Source organism: Amphiura filiformis, chromosome 2 (genome assembly GCF_039555335.1).
Source record: "Amphiura filiformis chromosome 2, Afil_fr2py, whole genome shotgun sequence".
Taxonomy (NCBI): Eukaryota; Metazoa; Echinodermata; class Ophiuroidea; order Amphilepidida; family Amphiuridae; genus Amphiura; species Amphiura filiformis.
This window is the reverse complement of record NC_092629.1, coordinates 49,966,522-49,985,105: the sequence shown is the minus strand read 5'-3', so window position 1 is coordinate 49,985,105 and position 18,584 is coordinate 49,966,522. Positions and strand designations below refer to the sequence as shown.

General features: G+C 38.1%; 1 protein-coding gene across 1 annotated transcript; it reads left to right on the top strand.

The window, feature by feature from the left end:
* The first annotated feature begins 208 nt into the window (after nt 1-208).
* On the top strand, nt 209-13,657 carry LOC140146321 (uncharacterized). The gene is made up of 2 exons (XM_072168121.1): nt 209-330; nt 12,223-13,657. Exon 2 carries the CDS (start codon nt 12,250-12,252, stop codon nt 13,255-13,257), a length of 1,008 nt encoding a protein of 335 aa, XP_072024222.1. The 5' UTR covers nt 209-330; nt 12,223-12,249; the 3' UTR covers nt 13,258-13,657.
* The last annotated feature ends 4,927 nt before the right edge of the window (nt 13,658-18,584 follow it).

The following is an 18,584-nucleotide window of genomic DNA, read 5'->3' as shown; positions in this document are numbered from 1 at the left end:
TGGCACAAGGTGGTTTTTTATCACACAGCGGTAATTTGTTCGACGAACGCATTTTCAAAGAGTTTCTTGTTTGTTGTAAGCAATTGTAATGTGATACATCTTGACCGTGGTCGACCCAGACATTCTGCACCGACCTTGCTTCTTCACCATGTTCACTGCAGTCGGGACTGCAGTCTATGGTCCTACTCTGGGTCCTACATATGTAAATGCGTACTTGTGTATAAGAACGGTAGCTGGTACAGAGAAATACGTTCTGATAATATTTTGTATAGGCCTACAGAATTTTCATCCATTATAGATCTACAAATTGGTTTATTATTCTCCGATCTGGTAAGTTCTATTATATCATATTATTATTTAATAACTTGTTATAGGTCTTTTCACTCTTTTGATTACTTTGGTTTTTGCAGTTGCACTAAAACATCTGACCCCATCTCCTTCATCCTGTGTAGGCCTATTACATAGCAAGTTCGTTTTGCCAGTGTTCCAATACTAATAGTATCTGAGGTTTTGCATGCCTTCATACTGAATATTTTTAGAGTTTCTTAGTGGCGAGTTATAAGCATGAAATGTTGCAGAGTTTAACACAGCCCCAAATTTTTTGGGCCCCCAAAATTGCCCTGTGCAGTGTGCATCTTCCAATTTAGCCAAAAAACACCATGTTTTGGGCCAAAGTAGGGTACACAAATTGCACATCACGATTCACGCACAAATGTCCTAGTCAAATCTAAAAACTTGGCGACTTGAGTGCACATGCCTTCCTCATGGTGCGTTTGGGGGCCTCCAAATTTTAGCCTGGCCCAGGGCCCCCAAAAAGGTAAATCCGGCCCTGAGTGTTTTAGAGATGTGGCAGTGGCGTAGCCAGTGGGGGGCAGGGGGCTAGTCCCCCCGCTCATGATGGCCGTCGGTTCATGTGAGGCCGTCGGTGGACGGTGTTGGCCGGTGGAAAAAAAATGGGTGATCAACATACTATTTTTTTACTTTGCTTATACACAGTGGCGAAAGAAAAAGGGGAAAATTGTAAAAATGTGTTAATTGAATTATACATCCAATTACTAGTTTTTGGTTGCTAATGCCTGTTATCTTTTTTTTTTTTTTTTTTTTTTTTGTTCTTCACTTTTTCAAACCATCAAAAAAAGTTTGGGCCAACAATTCACAACTTCCGTCGGCAAAAAATATTTATATCCTAATCCATAATCCCCTCGAAGTTGTAAAAAATACGCTTAAGCTCACTTTGGACCCCTACATTTCACCCTGACCCCAACCCTACAATAAATTTAGTAACTCTCCAGAAGAGAATGAATGCTCTGTATACTCTTGCTAAATGTTTGTATTGAATATGTAATGTTTTAACCTTTTTTTTTATTTAGGGTGATCTTACCCAACCATATGGGCGAACCTGCCCCAACATGGGGCAAGGTCGCCACTTTGCAAAAAAAAAAAAAAATTGTTTGCTCTATCCTGTCCCAGTGGGCACAGGTTAGTATTTCGACGTTGTATCAACGTTGATACGTCGAAATCTAACCTAACCAGATTTCAACCTGATTTCAACCTAGAGATTGGTTGAAATCAGGTTGAAATTTCAACGTCGATACAACGTTGAAATTTCAACCTGATTTCAACCAATTTTCAATGCAAAAAATTAAGAAGGTTGAAATCAGGTTGAACTTCAACGTTGATACAACGTTGAAATTTCAACCTGATTTCAACCAATGTTTCAACACACAACTTAATGGCCTTTTTAATACATAGGGGGCCTAAAATATTATTAGGACGAAATAGGCCTATGCTTAGTATATTAATATGATTAAAGTAAATTATATCCATGCCGCATGATCTCCCGATTTATACCGTACTTCCGTTTCTCTTCTTCAAAAGTGGCCCGCCGCGGCGTTCACTGCCTCCAACAAGCATCTAATGACTTACGCGAAAACACCGGGTGGTATGGGGTATGCTATACGGCCCCGTCGCCGTTCAATTGGCGGGCTGATGTTGATATGGGAATTTCTACAACTTGGTGGAAGCTGGTGCGACAAACACTTGTTGGGGGATGCAAAAAACAGGGGGGGGTGGGGGCTTAAAAGTTTTGACCCTTCTGGGGGGGGGGGTGGCCTTGAAAAAATAAACTAAAAATGTTCCTGTGAACATTGAGTTTACATGATTTTCGATGGGATTGACCCATAATTTTTATGTCAAAAAGGGGACCCTGAACTATTTGAGAACTGTTAATTTTTTTTTTTTTTTTTTACCCCTAACAAGTGTTTTTGAACGGTCCCTAATAGGCCTATTGTTATTTTGCATAATCTTTTAACCATTTTACTAACACGTGATATCGCCCCGGGGTAATACCCCGGGTATCGCCGCCGGAGTAGCCGGCGTCAGAGGTGCAGAGGTCGGCACCCATACGCGGGAGGTAACCGGGTGTGGAGTGAGTGGGCCGTACGCAGCGGTCATGTAGTCGGGCCCCTAGCCCCTGATTGGAGCCGGCCGCATCATAGGCCTCTATGTTGTCGATCATAGTCGGCGAAAGCAGGGGGGGGAACGCACTCTCTCAATTTTTTTCATGGGACGGCAAGTGTTTATAGGTAGGCCTATACATGCACGTTTGGCAAGCTATTGTAGGTGGGTGCACCCCGGGGGTGCACATTGCCGGTAGGCCCTACACACACGCGTTCGCAAGTGTTGGTGAGTACGCACGCGGGTTCGCAAATGTTTGTGAACACGCACTCACGTTTGCAAGTTTTCATGCGTACGCTTGCGAACATTGCCGGTATGCACACACGTTCGCAAGTGTTTGCAAGTACGCACGCGCGTGCACAAGTGTTTGCAAGTACGTATGCGCAATCTCAACTGGTTATATGATATTGCGGTTTATGGGTAGGGTTAGGGTTAACCCTAACCCTACGCATGCACATGCTCAAGTGTTATGGGTACGCACATGCGTTCGCGAGTTATTGCGGGTACGCACGCGCGTACACAAGTACTTGCAAGTACAAACGTACGTTCGCAAGTGTTTATGGGCACGCATTTGGCATGCGAGTTCGCAAGTGTTTTCGTGTTTGCATGTGCGTTCGCAAGTGTTTATGAGTACTCGCGTGCGTGCGCAGGTTATTTGCATGTGCGCATGCCCATTCGCAAGTGTTTGCGAGTACGCAAACACGTTCGCAAGTATTTGAAAGTACGCACACGTGTGCGTAAGTGTTTGCATGTACACACTCGTTCGCAAGTGTTTATGCGTACGCATGTACGTTCGCAAGTGTTTGCAAGTACGCAAGCGTGTGCGCAAGTGTTTATGGGTACGCACGCACATGTGCAAGTGTTTATGGATACGCACCTGCGTTCAAAAGTTATTTCGGCTACGCACGTGCGTGCGCAGGTGTTTGCAAGTACGTATCGCTTTCGCCCAACACTATGGGATATTGCCCAATGTACAGCAGTGTAAGTAAATGGAGTTACACGCGTACGAGAGCTAGACGTACATGAACTTGAGGCCTAAATTTGCAAATTAAACAGGTTAGTAAACATTTAAATTTTCTTTAAAAGTCTACTTGAATTTTGGACATATTGCAGCATGTATATTTCAACTTGTTTTTCCATTTTGTATCATCAGGATATGTTAAAATAGTTAAGCTTACTAAGCAGTTAATACATGCCTGTTGTTCATGTTGTTCGAGCATATTCTCTAACATGTCTAACGCAATGCGAGGGTATCCGTGAGCAAATTCGTTGCTAGTGTTTTTCGAGCAACATGCCTGCTGCATGCTGTATATACGATGAATGCACCATTAGACAGACACGATACAGTCATGACAGTGCCTTGACTTGTACTTTGTAGAAGACTCGGTCAGTTTGGAATATTTGCTGGGGCAATGCAAATGTAATTAACAAACTAGGCATGCTAGGCCCCCAGCCCTAGTCATATCGTACAGTAAAATGTCTTGCTTGGTTCTGCTGGGAGCATAATATATAGGTGAACCCTAGGCCCTAGACTACGTCCCAGTCATGTTCATGTCATGTGCATGTGCATGATGTGCTATACTAAAATGCAGAAAACCTTTGACGAGCGCGTATTGTAAGGATACATCGCGTATTTACTGCGTTGCACGCATTTGTCTCTGATTGGCTGCTAAGGCGATATGTTGTTGCTGAGTGGAAATTTATGAATGAACTGTGCGCCGTACGCGTTGTTAGCGCCGAATTTGCAACATCACGGAAGTCGCGCTCGTAAAAGGTTTGCTGCATTTGAGTATAGGTCGTGTATTAAATGATTTTATATTTAGACATTACGTTACCGGTAGGGGAGTCTAGGTTGTAACTCCGTCAAGTTTTTTGATGATTTAACATAAGGCCGTATAAAATTAATGTTTTGGTTCTCGTCCAGAGGATTTTCATGAATTGATGAGGGAGGGAGGGTTTTTGTTTTTTTTGTTTTGTTTCAATGTAAAATTAGCACTGTCAGTAGTTTTCGGTCTTCTCCAACAGTGCTCGAGGAAACGATGATGCCCTTTTTTTTTTTTTCAAATGTGAGATTCTGAGAGATAAAACCAATAAAGTAAAAAAAAAAGACTTGGAAGTGATGCTTGTTCTCTAATAAACTTATTTATATGTATGAAGATTTCATAAATCATTCCAAAGTCTAAAAAATTGAAAAATCTAAAAAAAAAAAAAAATCTGACAAATCCCAGAAATTGAGGAGGGAGGGACGAGAACCAAAATATTAATTTTACACGGCCTAAATTTCAATGTCAATAACAATGATTTATGAAGAAAAAGATACAGGCCCCCTGGGCCTATAAATATGGCTAGGCGTATTAGTAGTACCAATAATATTTAGTTAGTAATGTTAGGTCTAGGCTAGTGGAATTTGTTGAATAAAGTTCTTTTCAAATAAATAGGGCTTTGGGCTCGGATAGCGACGTTTTCACGTAGGCCCCCTATTTTGTGTGGGACCTGAGAGCACATCAGACATCTAATTGCATTTTGAATAACAGGAATGTCCTTCTAATATCAAATAATTTTTATTTTGTGAAATTCGATATACTATTTTTTTTAATGTATAATATTTTATGGCAAATGATTATCATTAAAAATTGATATTTTTGAAACAGTCCTCGAAGTAAATTGTATAAATCTAATGATATGTGGGGAAAATCTATATCTTCAATATGAAAGGTCAAAACTTTCAATTGATGGTCGGCTTTTCATCCATCCCAGGTACATACACTTAAATTAGGATTTCGTGATCCTATCATCCTCTTTTATGATATTTATCAATAGTTAATAATCCACGAAAAAAGCGTATTCCCAAAATTTCAGTTGATTCCGATTTTGCGTTAGCGAGTTATGCATGATTATGTGTATTATACTGGTCTATGTAGGCAATTGTTGTAATTTCGTTCTGGACATACCAGAACGAAATTTAAATTTGACGATATTTTTGCTAAACAAAATAATCTGCAAGAAAATTTTGGTACATATACAGTACGGTATGTAGCCAGAGGTTTCCAGTGGTATAAAAATCTCAACTTTTTTCGGAGAAAAGTGGGGGGATGACCGGATGAGGCTTTGGATCACGAAATGCCCTTTTAAATACATGTCATTCGATTTATTAAGTTTACTTTGAGGACTGTTAAATGTCAAAAGTTGCCATTTTTAATAATTTGCCCTAAATTTTTTATTGTATAGCGAATTTCAAAAAATCGAATTTATAAATAGGCCTATCAGAAGGACATCCCCCGTATTCAAAATTTTCGATATGTCTGATGTGCTTTCATCAATTTCAGGTCCCACAAAAAATCTGTGCAAAGGTATAGAGCCATTTGAACAGAGGCCATTTTGTATACAAAGTGTAGGAAAATTAGTAGGCCTATTGTGCAACCGGAAGAAGACCTTAAAAACCTATTCTATATGGCCTATATTACTGAGATGTCAAACAGGTTTATACCGGCCGGATTGATCCCGGTTCCTAAGCTAAAAACGTTTGGAATTTTAACTTTTCACGTAATCTCTGTATCAATTAAGGACTGAAATTTCATTTGAGTTTCAATTTTGGGGAACTTTACAGATTCAGTTTTTTATTAAAAAATGTTGAAAGGCGACACCGCTATTTCAACGGCAAAACTAGCATTAAAACTTGTTCCGTTAGCAGTAATTCTATTTTAGTCATTAATAGGTTAGCATCTTTCATTTAAATCAGAACATGCCGACCTCACGAAGAACATGGTCCATAATAGACCCTCCCTCGGGTCCGTGGAGAACGACTGGTAATGTAGATTACATAGCATTAAAAATCAACCCAGCGCTCAATGGACTTTCGCGTTCACTTATAATACGAGTATATTTCTAGGCCTATATTGCTGCATGGTTGACTGTGGTGGGTGTAATTAGTGGCGTCGATTTGTGGATGAAGAGGAATGGGTTTTTGGCATTGAAGAAAATAAGGGGGGGGGGGGAGTTGGCATTTTTTTCATAAGGCATTACGTAATTATTTATTGTTACATTATCCAGAGATGGAACCGAACCGAGACTGGGGGCCAGTCTAGGTCCATAAGGACATCACGTAGCCATATACTTTTAACCGGAACTCATCACAATTGCACCTTTCGCGCAGTGATTTGGTGTAATGCGCCCTTAGTCTGACTTGCCATTCAATGTAAGGCCGTATAAAATTAATGTTTTGGTTCTCGTCCAGAGGATTTTCATGAATTGATGAGGGAGGGAGGTGTTTGTTTTTTTTTGTTTTTTTTTTCCAATGTAAAATTAGCATTGTCAGTAGTTTTCGGTCTTCTCCAACAGTGCTTGAGGAAACGATGAGGCCCTTTTTTTTTTTTTTTCAAATGTGAGATTCTGAGGATAAACCCCAGAGTACCACAAAAAGACTTGGAAGTGATGCTTGTTCTCTAATAAACTTATTTATATGTATGAAGATTTCATAAACCATTCCAAAGTCTAAAAAATTGAAAAATCTAAAAAAAAAAAAAAAAAATCTGACAAATCCCAGAAATTGAGGAGGGAGGGACGAGAACCAAAATATTAATTTTACACGGCCTAAATCAGCTCAGCGAACTCAGTTTTGTTTTTAAACATACATGTATAGAAACTAGAGCAAAAATAAGTTACAATTTCCCTCTTTTTGGTCCGAAGAATGGCCCTAAGAAATGTATAGCAGAATGACCCTATAAACAGTCAGGAGTAACTGGTCTACCTTCAGTAGGGCTATCTTACATTACGCATATTTAATCATACTGCATATCTATGCCAAATATAATGTTTCTGTGTAAATTATGGAAATAGTTGTGTTTTTATTTTAAATGATAATCCCTAAATTGTTATTTTTGTCGTTACAGCTGACGTGTCGTTGCGCCACATGATAAAGGAATCAAAACAAGATCAGTGAAGATTGGCCATGCAATAGACAAACTATAGTCCATGACAATGTACAATGTATAAAACATCAAGAAAATTGACTTAAGGCCAGAGTAATGGAAGACACATTCGTCCACGACCGAATTTGAGATTTTTTGATATTTATCAACACTAAGATGTATTCTTTCACTTGAAACTGATAAACTACAACTTGCTAATATTTATTCGTATTTTTGCTTGATTTATTTCACTCTTTTCAACTCTAAAAAGTCACATGGCTCAAGACAGCTTAGTAAATTGGCGGGAAATAATGAGTCAGAAATGCGCGAATGCGAAATATTGTGATTACGCGTGCGATTCGCGTCGCTTGACGCGGCGCAACTCTGCGCGTATGTCCAACGCAGTCAAGGCGCATTCGGTATGTTGTTAACGCCAGCAAATGTGGTGTAAACAAAAACAAAAAATTGCAGTCAAAATGCCACTTAGATTTTTTAATTATTTTGAATTTTGGCGCACTGAAAGCAGACATTATAGATTCATTGGTGCAAAAAGATGCATATTTAGACCATGCACCAGATACAGCTTTTACAAGTGTGAAAGTCTTACCGTTTTAAAATTTAAGGACGTTTTGTGCATAATTTTGATGTTTTTTTACTAAAACGTCGATTTCTCAGAGTTCACTTTTGACAACATTGCGCGATTTTTGTGACAAGGTAACTCGAAAAATATGCAAGCAAAGGGTAAACTTTTTGCACTATCCTTTAGAGTACATCAAAGTCTAGGGAAGGTTTTTTCATTTTTTCAAAATATTTGTTTTAAACAAAAATATACACCATTATGTGCAATTTTAGATTAATAGAGTGACAAAATGGCTTTTTTCACATGTTTTTTCAATATTTCGAAAAAGAGACGAATTTCAAAAAAATAAAAAAACTTCCCTAAGTTCATGTCTCTTCTTCATGAAAAGCTAACTGAATTTTTTTTACTCCGAACAGATTTTTTCTAAGTTGTCACAAAAAAATTGGGGTAAAAAAGTGAATTTTTGTGATTTTTTCAAAAACATGAGATTTTTGAACAAATCTGACGTCACCATGGGATTCATTGACTCATTTCCTTTCCAAAAATGTATAGTTTTATATACTTTGGACATAAAATTCAGAAATAATGAAGCTCGAAAAGGTCCATGTTCTCTCCCATTACTCTGCCCTTAACATCAGAAAGGTTAGATGCAGCCAAAGATTTCGGATGAACTGGCCACTTGAGAGAGCCATAATTTTAAAAGAATAGCATGGAGCAACTCCTAGATCAACCCTCCTTCCTGCAAATTCTGCCTTTGGGTCCATCGTAGAGCAGTTAGTGCCACGTACTACTCATCAGTTCAAGTTCTAACCTTGTTAGTCATGAAGGGTCAAAGGGTCCTTCATTCCATCTATATCCCGCAGATGGAATGTACTCCCGCCTCAAATTCCAGGAATTGTGAAACGGACCAGCTTCAAAACGGAGGTTAACAGCTATCTATGCGCCAACCCATCAGCTTAATGATAACAGCTGTTATTGCCTTGATATGTGTCTTAACATACAAAGAAAGAAGGTGAACAACTAAGCAAGCAATACAGATTCTGGTCTAGATTTTCTTGATATTGGTAGTGATGACATCATCAATGCGAAATAAGCCTACTGATAGGGTTGACGTTTTCGATGCCTATCTCCTTCAGCTAAAACTGAGCACGACAAGGATCCTTTGAACATGTGTTGAAGGGTGGAGTGGCAGGAGTGCAAGCGCAGACCAGTTCCAAAACTATTGATCACATTCTCTGTATGATCTGATCATCAGTCTAAGAAAGTTAGTGTGAAGTTCTTCCATGAGAAAAATAAAAGTATTTAGTTGTATAATCTGTCAACAATTTCCAGTTTAGTTAGCGTATCAAAAGTCAAGACTTAGAAACCATATGTTAAAGATACCTTGCATGGTATCAGAAGTTTTAAGTAAGTTGTAACGTGAAAAGAAGATTTTTACGCGTTTTCTTCAAGTTAATATTGAATGTATATTCCAAATGCACAAGCCAGGGAAACCCCTTATTAACATTAAATACGAGGTTCATTCAAAAAGTTCTACCACCATCGTCACCTCTCTATCTTACGTGTCAGGCAATTGAAATTAAACATCCCAGCAAACACAAAATGTTTTCGAGATCATTCGCAAAAGGTTATAAAAGGTTGTCAGAAAACGTTTAAATGTCGGGTTATATAAAGGTTATATTAAGGGTATAAAACAATTTCATAACATTAAAAAACTTTTTTTGATAATCTTCTGCCCAGCAAACACAAAATGTATTACAGAAACGTTAAATGTCGGGTGATATAAAGGGTATAAAAACGTTTTAATAACATTCCAAAAACATTTTTGAAAACTTGATACAAAACATTTTGAACAGAATGTTATTTTGGGGTTGAAAAAATATTTTGCGAAAAATGCTTGGCTAAAATATTTGCAATAACGTTTTAAAAACGTTTTCATGACATTTATATAACCCGACATTTAAATGTTATTAAAACGTTTTGGAAAAAAAAACCCCAACATTTTAAGAACATTTCTGTGTTTGCTGGATGCAAATATTTTAACATAATTAGTTATTTTAAAAGTGTTGACAAAATATTTGGCAAAAATGTTTGCATTGATAGTTTACAATAGCATTTTGAAAACATTGTTAAAATATTGTTGTAGTGCGTTTTTATACAAAACGTTTTAAAACGTTTTCATGACCTTTATATAACCCGACATTTTAATGTTATAAATACGTTTTTACCTAAGCCAAAATATAACTTATCTAAAACGTTTTTAAAACGTTTTTGTGTTTGCTGGGATGATTATATCCTTACATCTTGGCTACAAAATAAAAGTTAGTAAATGTAATGTTTGGTTTTTAAGATGTGTTTGTTGAAGCGAATACAGATTTGGTGCGCCGGAAACGGTCTGAAAAAAAGGCGAGTTTGATTTAAAAGGTGGCCTACATCTATGTGGAAGTCATTACAGATTTATTTCTGAAAATAATTAAATTGTTGTATTTTTGTTCAAATCTTTAACTTTAATCAATATCTAATGCTTGCATGTAGTGCAATTTAACTGGTATAGTGTATTTTGCCCCCTCAATTCAGCATGATCAGTGCTTTAATTAGAGCCTATGTGAGCTGATAAATTTGGCGGCCATTTAGGATTTGAAGGTTAAAAGTAGGTCCAGTCATCAAATTGAGGCTTATTACGGTAAACTGATTTGAAAAGGTGAGAAATTAGCACAAGGTTGCAGGTTTACTCAGTGGTGGCCATCTTGAAAAAACAAATTGGTCAAAAATTTGATTTTTGGACAAAATGTGATTTTTGGTCAAAAATGAGATTTTTGGTCAAAAATGAGATTTTTGGTAAAAAGATTTTTGGTCAAAATGAAATTTTTGGTCAAAATGAAATTTTTGGTCAAAATGAGATTTTTGGTCAAAATGAGATTTTTGGTCAAAATGAGATTTTTGAGATTTTTGGTCAAAATTTTTGAGATTTTTGGTCAAAATTGGGAATTTTCGTCAAAAATGTGATTTTTGGTCAAAAAATGTGATTTTTGGTCAAAAATGAGATTTTTGGTCAAAAATGAGATTTTTGGTCAAATATGAGATTTTTGGTCAAAATTGTGAATTTTCGTCAAAATGTGAATTTTCGTCAAAAATGTGAATTTTGGTCAAAAAATGAGATTTTAGGTCAAAAATTAGATTTTTGGTCAAAAATGTGATTTTTAGTCAAAAATGTGATTTTTGGTCAAAAATGTGACCGCTGCACACGGCACTCCACACCCAGTTGCCTGCCGCGTATGGGTGCCTACTGCACGGGGCCCTCTGCACCGACCACAATGCATGACCGCTGCGCACGACCTACCAACTCAACACCGGGTTGCCTCCCCGGGTTGCCTCCCTTCTGCACCGACTACGATGCGGGCGATATACCCGTGGCAATTCCCCAGGGCGATACCAGGCCTATAATCATGATATAATACACCAGCCGGCCGATTGTGAAACTCTACACGGGTAAGTATCAATTTATTACTATTATTTAGTAATTAGGCCCTATATTTGAATGATAATTTACAAAATCGGGTTAAAATCGGGTTATAAATCAGGTTGAAATCGGGTTGAAATCGGGTTGAAATCAGGTTGAAATCAGGTTGAATTTCGACGTTGATACAACGTCGATACAACGTTGTATCAAGGTTGATGCCCATTTGCAAATACAACGTGATTTCAACCTTATTTCAACGTCGAAATCGGACGTTGATACAACGTCGATACAACGTCAGAAACTGACCCGTGTGCCCACTGGAGTTGCTATTGTAAGGCGCAGTTTTGAGATTGTGGTCGTATATAGCCAAGGCATATGGCTTTCACATCATCCCTAACCTTAAAATTGACATCGCTAGGATGGTCAGAAAAAAATAGGGCGAACACTCCCCGCTCTCCCCTACACAGCTTAAACACAGAAGTGCCAGTCGTGTGGTGATTGGATAATTCAATCGTCTCACAATCATAAAACAGACTGGTGATCTGATTACGCGTCAAGGCGTTGGTCGGCGTAAAGCAGGGCTCATGAAGGGACTGAACTTAAAATTCTATGTATGTCGATGTCGCTCATTAACAGGGTGCTCGCGTTGATCAGAGTAGGCCTACATGTATTAGAGCCGAGTGTGACCTTCTTTTCTGAAAAACAATATTGTTTATTCCCTTGCAACGTTTATGACTTTCTAATATGGAAAATTCTCTTGATTACGTCCGAATTAGCACATTTTAAATGCCCTATTCATCATGTTCATTTTGTTTCAGATTAACGTTAACGTCCTGACAATACCAATGAGGCGCGGAAGCATGATGTTAGCTCTAGAATGCAAGTATTGTCTTCAATGGTTTGGAAGTATCATTCGCTATCTATCACACAAACGCAACCATGAACTTAACATCAAACCATACTGGTATAAAAACCGCAATGCGTCACCAAAATACCGTGGATCAGAACTTATTGTCAGTTACTGTAACAGATCCTTCAGTCAACAGGGCACCACGATATGTTCTGACCGAACTCGCACAGGGAGGAAACTTCAGTGGATTAAGGCATTTGATCAACGAGGATATATGGACCCTAATGGCGTGTCACATACTGGAACAAAACCGCATAAATGCAAGTACTGCAACAAATCATTCCGTCATCTCCGTGTCAAGAATGTGCATGAGATGACACACACGGGAGAAAAACCCTACCACTGTAGTTACTGCAAGAAATCGTTCCGCCAACTGGGTCATAAGAAACGCCATGAGCTGATACATACAAGAGCAAAACTTCACAAGTGTAGCTACTGTGACAAATCATTCAGTCTACTGCAAGAACAGATATATCATGAAATGTCACACACAGGAGCAAAACCACATAAATGTAACTACTGCACTAAGTCATTCAGTCACCTTTGTGTAAAGAATATGCATGAATTGACACACACGGGAGAAAAACCCCATCATTGCAGTTACTGCAACAAATCTTTCCGCCAACTGGGTCATAAGAAACGCCATGAGCTGACACATACAGGTGCAAAAACTCACAAGTGTCGCTACTGTGATAAATCATTCACCCGCTTGGAATACAAAAAACAACATGAACTGAAACACACGGGAGAAAAGGCTCACAAGTGTCGCTTCTGTGACAAATCATTCAACCTACTGCAAGAAAGGAAACGGCATGAAATGACACACACCGGTGTAAAAACCGGGGTAAAAACGTACCTGTGTAATTACTGTGACAAATCTTTTAAGTTACTACGCGAAAAGAAACGGCATGAAATGACACACACTGGTATTCCATGTATCTAGTAATAAGAAACGACATGAATTGGTCCATTCCGGATTTAGCCAGAAATCCGGTATGGACCGGTAAGAAATCTTTCAGGCATGTGGGTCACAAGAGACTACATGACATAATACACACTGAAGGAAAACCTCATTCATTAGGATGCACAACATGCTCATCTATCAGGGGAACAGTTCTTAAACCCCAATACATTTTGTACATTCATTGAATGACCTTTGACGGTTTGGGTACAAAAACTCATACTCTGCAACTTGAGGTCAAATTTTGCACTATGATTATGTAATTGAGGTTATTGGACTATGCCATAGAGTACCGAAGTGATGACGTCACAAAATTTTTTGCATTTCAGCATTTTCATGACCATATTTCAGTAGAACATGATGAAAAACATCCACAGTCCAAATTTGGTGGGAATCGGATCACGAGGGCCGAGATATGGCCGCATGAATATTAGTTAGCTTATTGAAATCAATGTAAATTGGCCTGGTTCCAAACAGTTATGAACCAGGCCAATTTACACTGATTTCAATGGGGCTAATTAGGTATTCATGTGGCCATATCTCGGGCCCTCATGATCCGATTCCCACCAAATTTGGTATGTGGATGTTTTTCATCATGTTCTACTGAAATATGGTCATGAAAATGCTGAAATGCAAAAAAGAAAATTTTATGACGTCACACTTCGGTACTCTATTGGGATGAGGCTTTTGTGGTCCATAGTGATGTTATTATGTTCAGTCAAAAAGTAGGGGAGACCGGGGAATGCGCGTCCTATTTTTTTCTGGCTAGCCTAGCAAAGACAGTTTTAAGGTTAGAAGGGACCTGATTGGCTCATGTCTTGTCTACATACGACCCAATAGCAACAGAGTATAGCAAACAGGGGCATGTTAACTCCTCACTGCGCATCCTCCAAGTGTTTCTATAGAATGCTGTTAGAATAAGAAAATGTTTACCTTTTTGAAATAGCCGGCCGGGTGGAAGGCTATTTCATGCTGAAACAACAACAGTTTTGTAAAACGTACATAACTCATACACAACAATAAATCAAGCTTTCAAAGTATATGATTTGTAGAATGATTTTTGTTACGGCGTTATGACGGTTCATGAACGCGACTAATTTTCACCGCGAAAAGGTATCATTTTGAAAATGAAGTTATGAAAATACATGTAGTGGTCCTTAATCTACAGATATATTAGGGTTTTTTGTAATCATAATATTCGGTAAACACTGAAAAACAATCCACACATGTATAAATGTGCGTATAAACGTACGTATCAACGTGCGTTTAAACGCACGGTCCACGTGGCGATAAGGAACATCGCAATCTCTCTAATATCTCTCTTCATAATAATGCGAACGTCTAACCAGTTAGTATATTCTCCTCCGCCGTCACTGTGTGATTCCACTCACTCCACATAGTGATCACCTGCATGACTGACGTGTAACGAATGCGGAGGAGACTAAAAGGTATAGACGAATCCAACGAGCCAAGTGATGGTCAGAATTCAGTCGGCCATTATTGGTTCCCGTCTGCACCAAACTGGTGTTGTTACTGCCCAATAATTGGGTGGAATAAATCCGCTTAAAAATCGATGCTGAATTGTATTGTGTTGTAAACTTTCATCATTCTTTTGTCTACGTGTAACACGGGTGATGGAATGCAGTTTAATATCCCCGCCAAATAGACCTAAGGGGGGACCAAACTATGGATGCCATTGAGGTGTAGGAATGCGTGAAAATAGATTCGTCTACAGGCCTAGTTGACCAAAATCCCAAAAAACGGGTTTTTTGGCCCACTTCTTTTTCGTTAAACATGAGCATTTTGGCCTCACAGATGAATTTATCAAGTCATTGCCATTCTACATATGTATACTTTTATATACTTTAGACCAACAATTTAGCCGTTATGAGGCCCGAAAGTTTCCATAATTCCTGGGTTAAGACCAACCTTAAGGGACTGTGCAATAATTATGAGCCCTGGTGGGAGGGTAAAATTGAGGGGCAAGAAATTTAAGACGAGCCAAAAGGGGGTGGAAGCAAGTTTTGGCAATCCGGGGGGGGGGGCACAAGCGATTGGTGGCACACATTCATAGGATGCCTTTTAATAAAAAGCTCTGCTCGCACCCTCCTGGTATGGCCCACTATATACCGTATCGAATACTACGTCACTCGTCTTCATTTAAATAAAAGTCTGCCCTCCAAGAGGCCTCAGCGGGGCAATTCGCATGATAATACAATAATAGAGTCGATACGCATGAATGTTTGGAATCGAACTAGAGACCTGTCCCTCTGACACTTAGAACTTAGAACCTAGAACCAGAGAAGATGTAACATGTCTGTCATTTCAATTATTATACCTCTCCTCCGGTTGAGTTGATTCAGTAGAAAACTGCAAAATCAAGTGTATATCTTTATACAAATTACAACAAAAACAAGAATCTTCAGGGTGTACAATACTAATAAATTTCCCTATACTTTGTGTACAGAATGGCCTCTATTCAAATGGGTCTATACCTACCATACGAAGGGACTCAATTTTTCGAAGTAATATTTTCCTGAAAGACAAACAATGGACCCCAATGGAAATAAGCCTCAATAAGGACCCCAATGGAAATAAGCCTCAATTTTATTGAGGCTTTTTGGGCTATCCTTGGTACTCGTCTGGTGTTTACTCCATAATCCATACATTTCGTTGCTATATCTGGGTTTTCATGCAATTGACCACATCTTGTATGTGTTTATAATGTATCTTTTTATCATATGTGCTGTAATATTTTTTATGCGAGTACTGAATAAATATGAATGATGATGAATGAATGAAACAAGCAAGCAAGTAAACAAACAAAAAGAAATATATTGGTGACCATTGAATTTTCGAACTACTACCCAGCAAACACAAAACGTTTTCGACATCATTCGCAAAAGGTTATAAAAGGTTGTCAGAAAACGTTTAAATGTCGGGTTATATAAAGGGCATATTAAGGGTATAAAACGTTTTCATAACATTGAAAATCATTTTTGATAATCTACTGCTCAGCAAACAAAAATGTTTTACAGAAAACGTTTAAATGTCGCGTTATATAAAGGGTATAAAAACGTTTTAATAACATTCCAAAAACATTTTTGAAAACTTGATACAAAACATTCTAAACAAAATGTTATTTTGGGGTTGAAAAAATATTTTGCGAAAAATGTTTGCCCAAAATATTTGCAAGAACGTTTTGAAAACGTTTTCATGACCTTTATATAACCCGACATTTAAATGTTATTAAAACGTTTTGAAAAAAACATTTTAAGAACATTTTTGTGTTTGCTGGATGCAAATATTTTAACATAATGTTATTTAAGTGTTGACAAAATATTTGGCAAAAAATGTTTGCAAAAATAGTTTACAATAACATTTTTGAAAACATTTTAAAAATATTGTTGTAGTGTGTTTTCATACAAAACATTAAACGTTTTCATGACCTTTATATAACCCGACATTTTAATGTTATTAAAACGTTTTTATATAAACCAAGAACCAAAATATAACTTATTAAAAACGTTTTTAAAACGTTTTTGTGTTTGCTGGGTAGACAGCGTCGGACTATCAAGTTTGCTCATCCCATTTTCAGAATAGCGTCACTTGTGATTTTACCTAGAAACCGACATATTGATAAATACATTAAAAATCTGAATAAAAACACAGAGTCTTTTTAAATTTTGTCAGATGCTTGGATTCAAGCCTACATTAATACCTGGCACAAGTTTTTTTTGATATTGATTTATTGTTAGTCAACATTTACCGAAATGTAAAAACACTGCATTATTGGGTCATGTGAAATCTTCAAACATACGTGACATTTTGAAGCAAAAAATTACGAACTGACTTTTTGACATTTTTTTTTTGGGGGGTTATGTCGAGCATTTCTAGGTATTAAACAGCTAAAATCTAGGGGATAACGCTGACGAATCTTCGGCCAGGCAAAAGTGACCTGGCAGACGAAGGCCGTCGCCGTAGATTTTTACAGGACAGCCAAGTGTAGCCAACAGTCGGGCTTGTTCCCCTGATCGGAACCGACTGTATAACGAGGTCTTTTATCATGGGTCATCTCCGGGGGTCATCTGCCCCGCCTTTACCATATAAGCCACGGGGAGAGCGGATAATATTTTTTTTGTCATGCGGGAATTGGCACCCGGGACCTCTCGCACCCGTATTATATTTGTATTATATTGCACCGAAAAAATATTGATAAACTATTAATGTCCAGTATAAATTCATTGTTTCAGATCAACGCCATGGCAAGACCAAGAACGCTCAGAAATGTGTTGTCAGCACCAGAATGCAAATATTGTCATCAATGGTTTGGAAGTATTTCTCGCTATCTTTCACATAAACGTCGTCATGAAATACGCATTAAATCATACTGGTACAGAACTCAAAGCTTTGAAACTAAAATTACCTCATCGCACATGCCTGATGAATACAACAACTTTGAGGCCATGCCTAATTCATATACTCTTTTTCATGTTGAACACGGGAGAATGGACAAGGGGCAAGTTAATCAGGACAGAATAGCTTGTATTTTTTGTGGGAAGCAGTTTCAACATTTTTCTTCAAAAAAACGACATGAGCTAGCCCATACCGGGGTAAAAAAACCGGAGTTAAAACATCGTAAGTGTAGTTACTGCGACAAGTCATTCAGTCGTCTTAGTCACCAGAAACGTCATGAAATGACACACACCGGTGAAACCCCTTACAAGTGTAGTTACTGCCATAAATCATTCAGTCAAGTGAGTAACAAGAAACTACATGAAATGACGCACACAGGAGAAAAACCTTCTTCAAAAAAACGACATGAAATAACCCATACCGGGGTAAAATACGTGAGAATTAACAAGGGCAAGTTAATCAAGACAGAATAGCTTGTATTTTTTGTGGGAAGCGGTTTCAACATTTTTCTTCAAAAAAACGACATGAGCTAGCCCATACCGGGATAAAAACCCCGGAGATAAAACATCGTAAGTGTAGTTACTGCGACAAGTCATTCAGTCGTCTTAGTCACCAGAAACGTCATGAAATGACACACACCGGTGAAACCCCTTACAAGTGTAGTTACTGCCATAAATCATTCAGTCAAGTGAGTAACAAGAAACTACATGAGCTGACGCACACAGGAGAAAAACCTCATAAGTGCAGTTATTGCGTTAAGTCATTTAATCATCCAAGTCATAAGAAACGTCATGAGCTGACGCATACAAGAGGACAAACCTCACTAGAATAGTGACAATATAATATCTATTCAACTGGATCACAAGAGACTCTGAGTATGAACATGAACAGGA

Bases quoted from the DNA above. Each gene is read 5' to 3' on its own strand.
- LOC140146321 (XM_072168121.1), top strand. From the start codon at position 12,250: ATGAGGCGCGGAAGCATGATGTTAGCTCTAGAATGCAAGTATTGTCTT.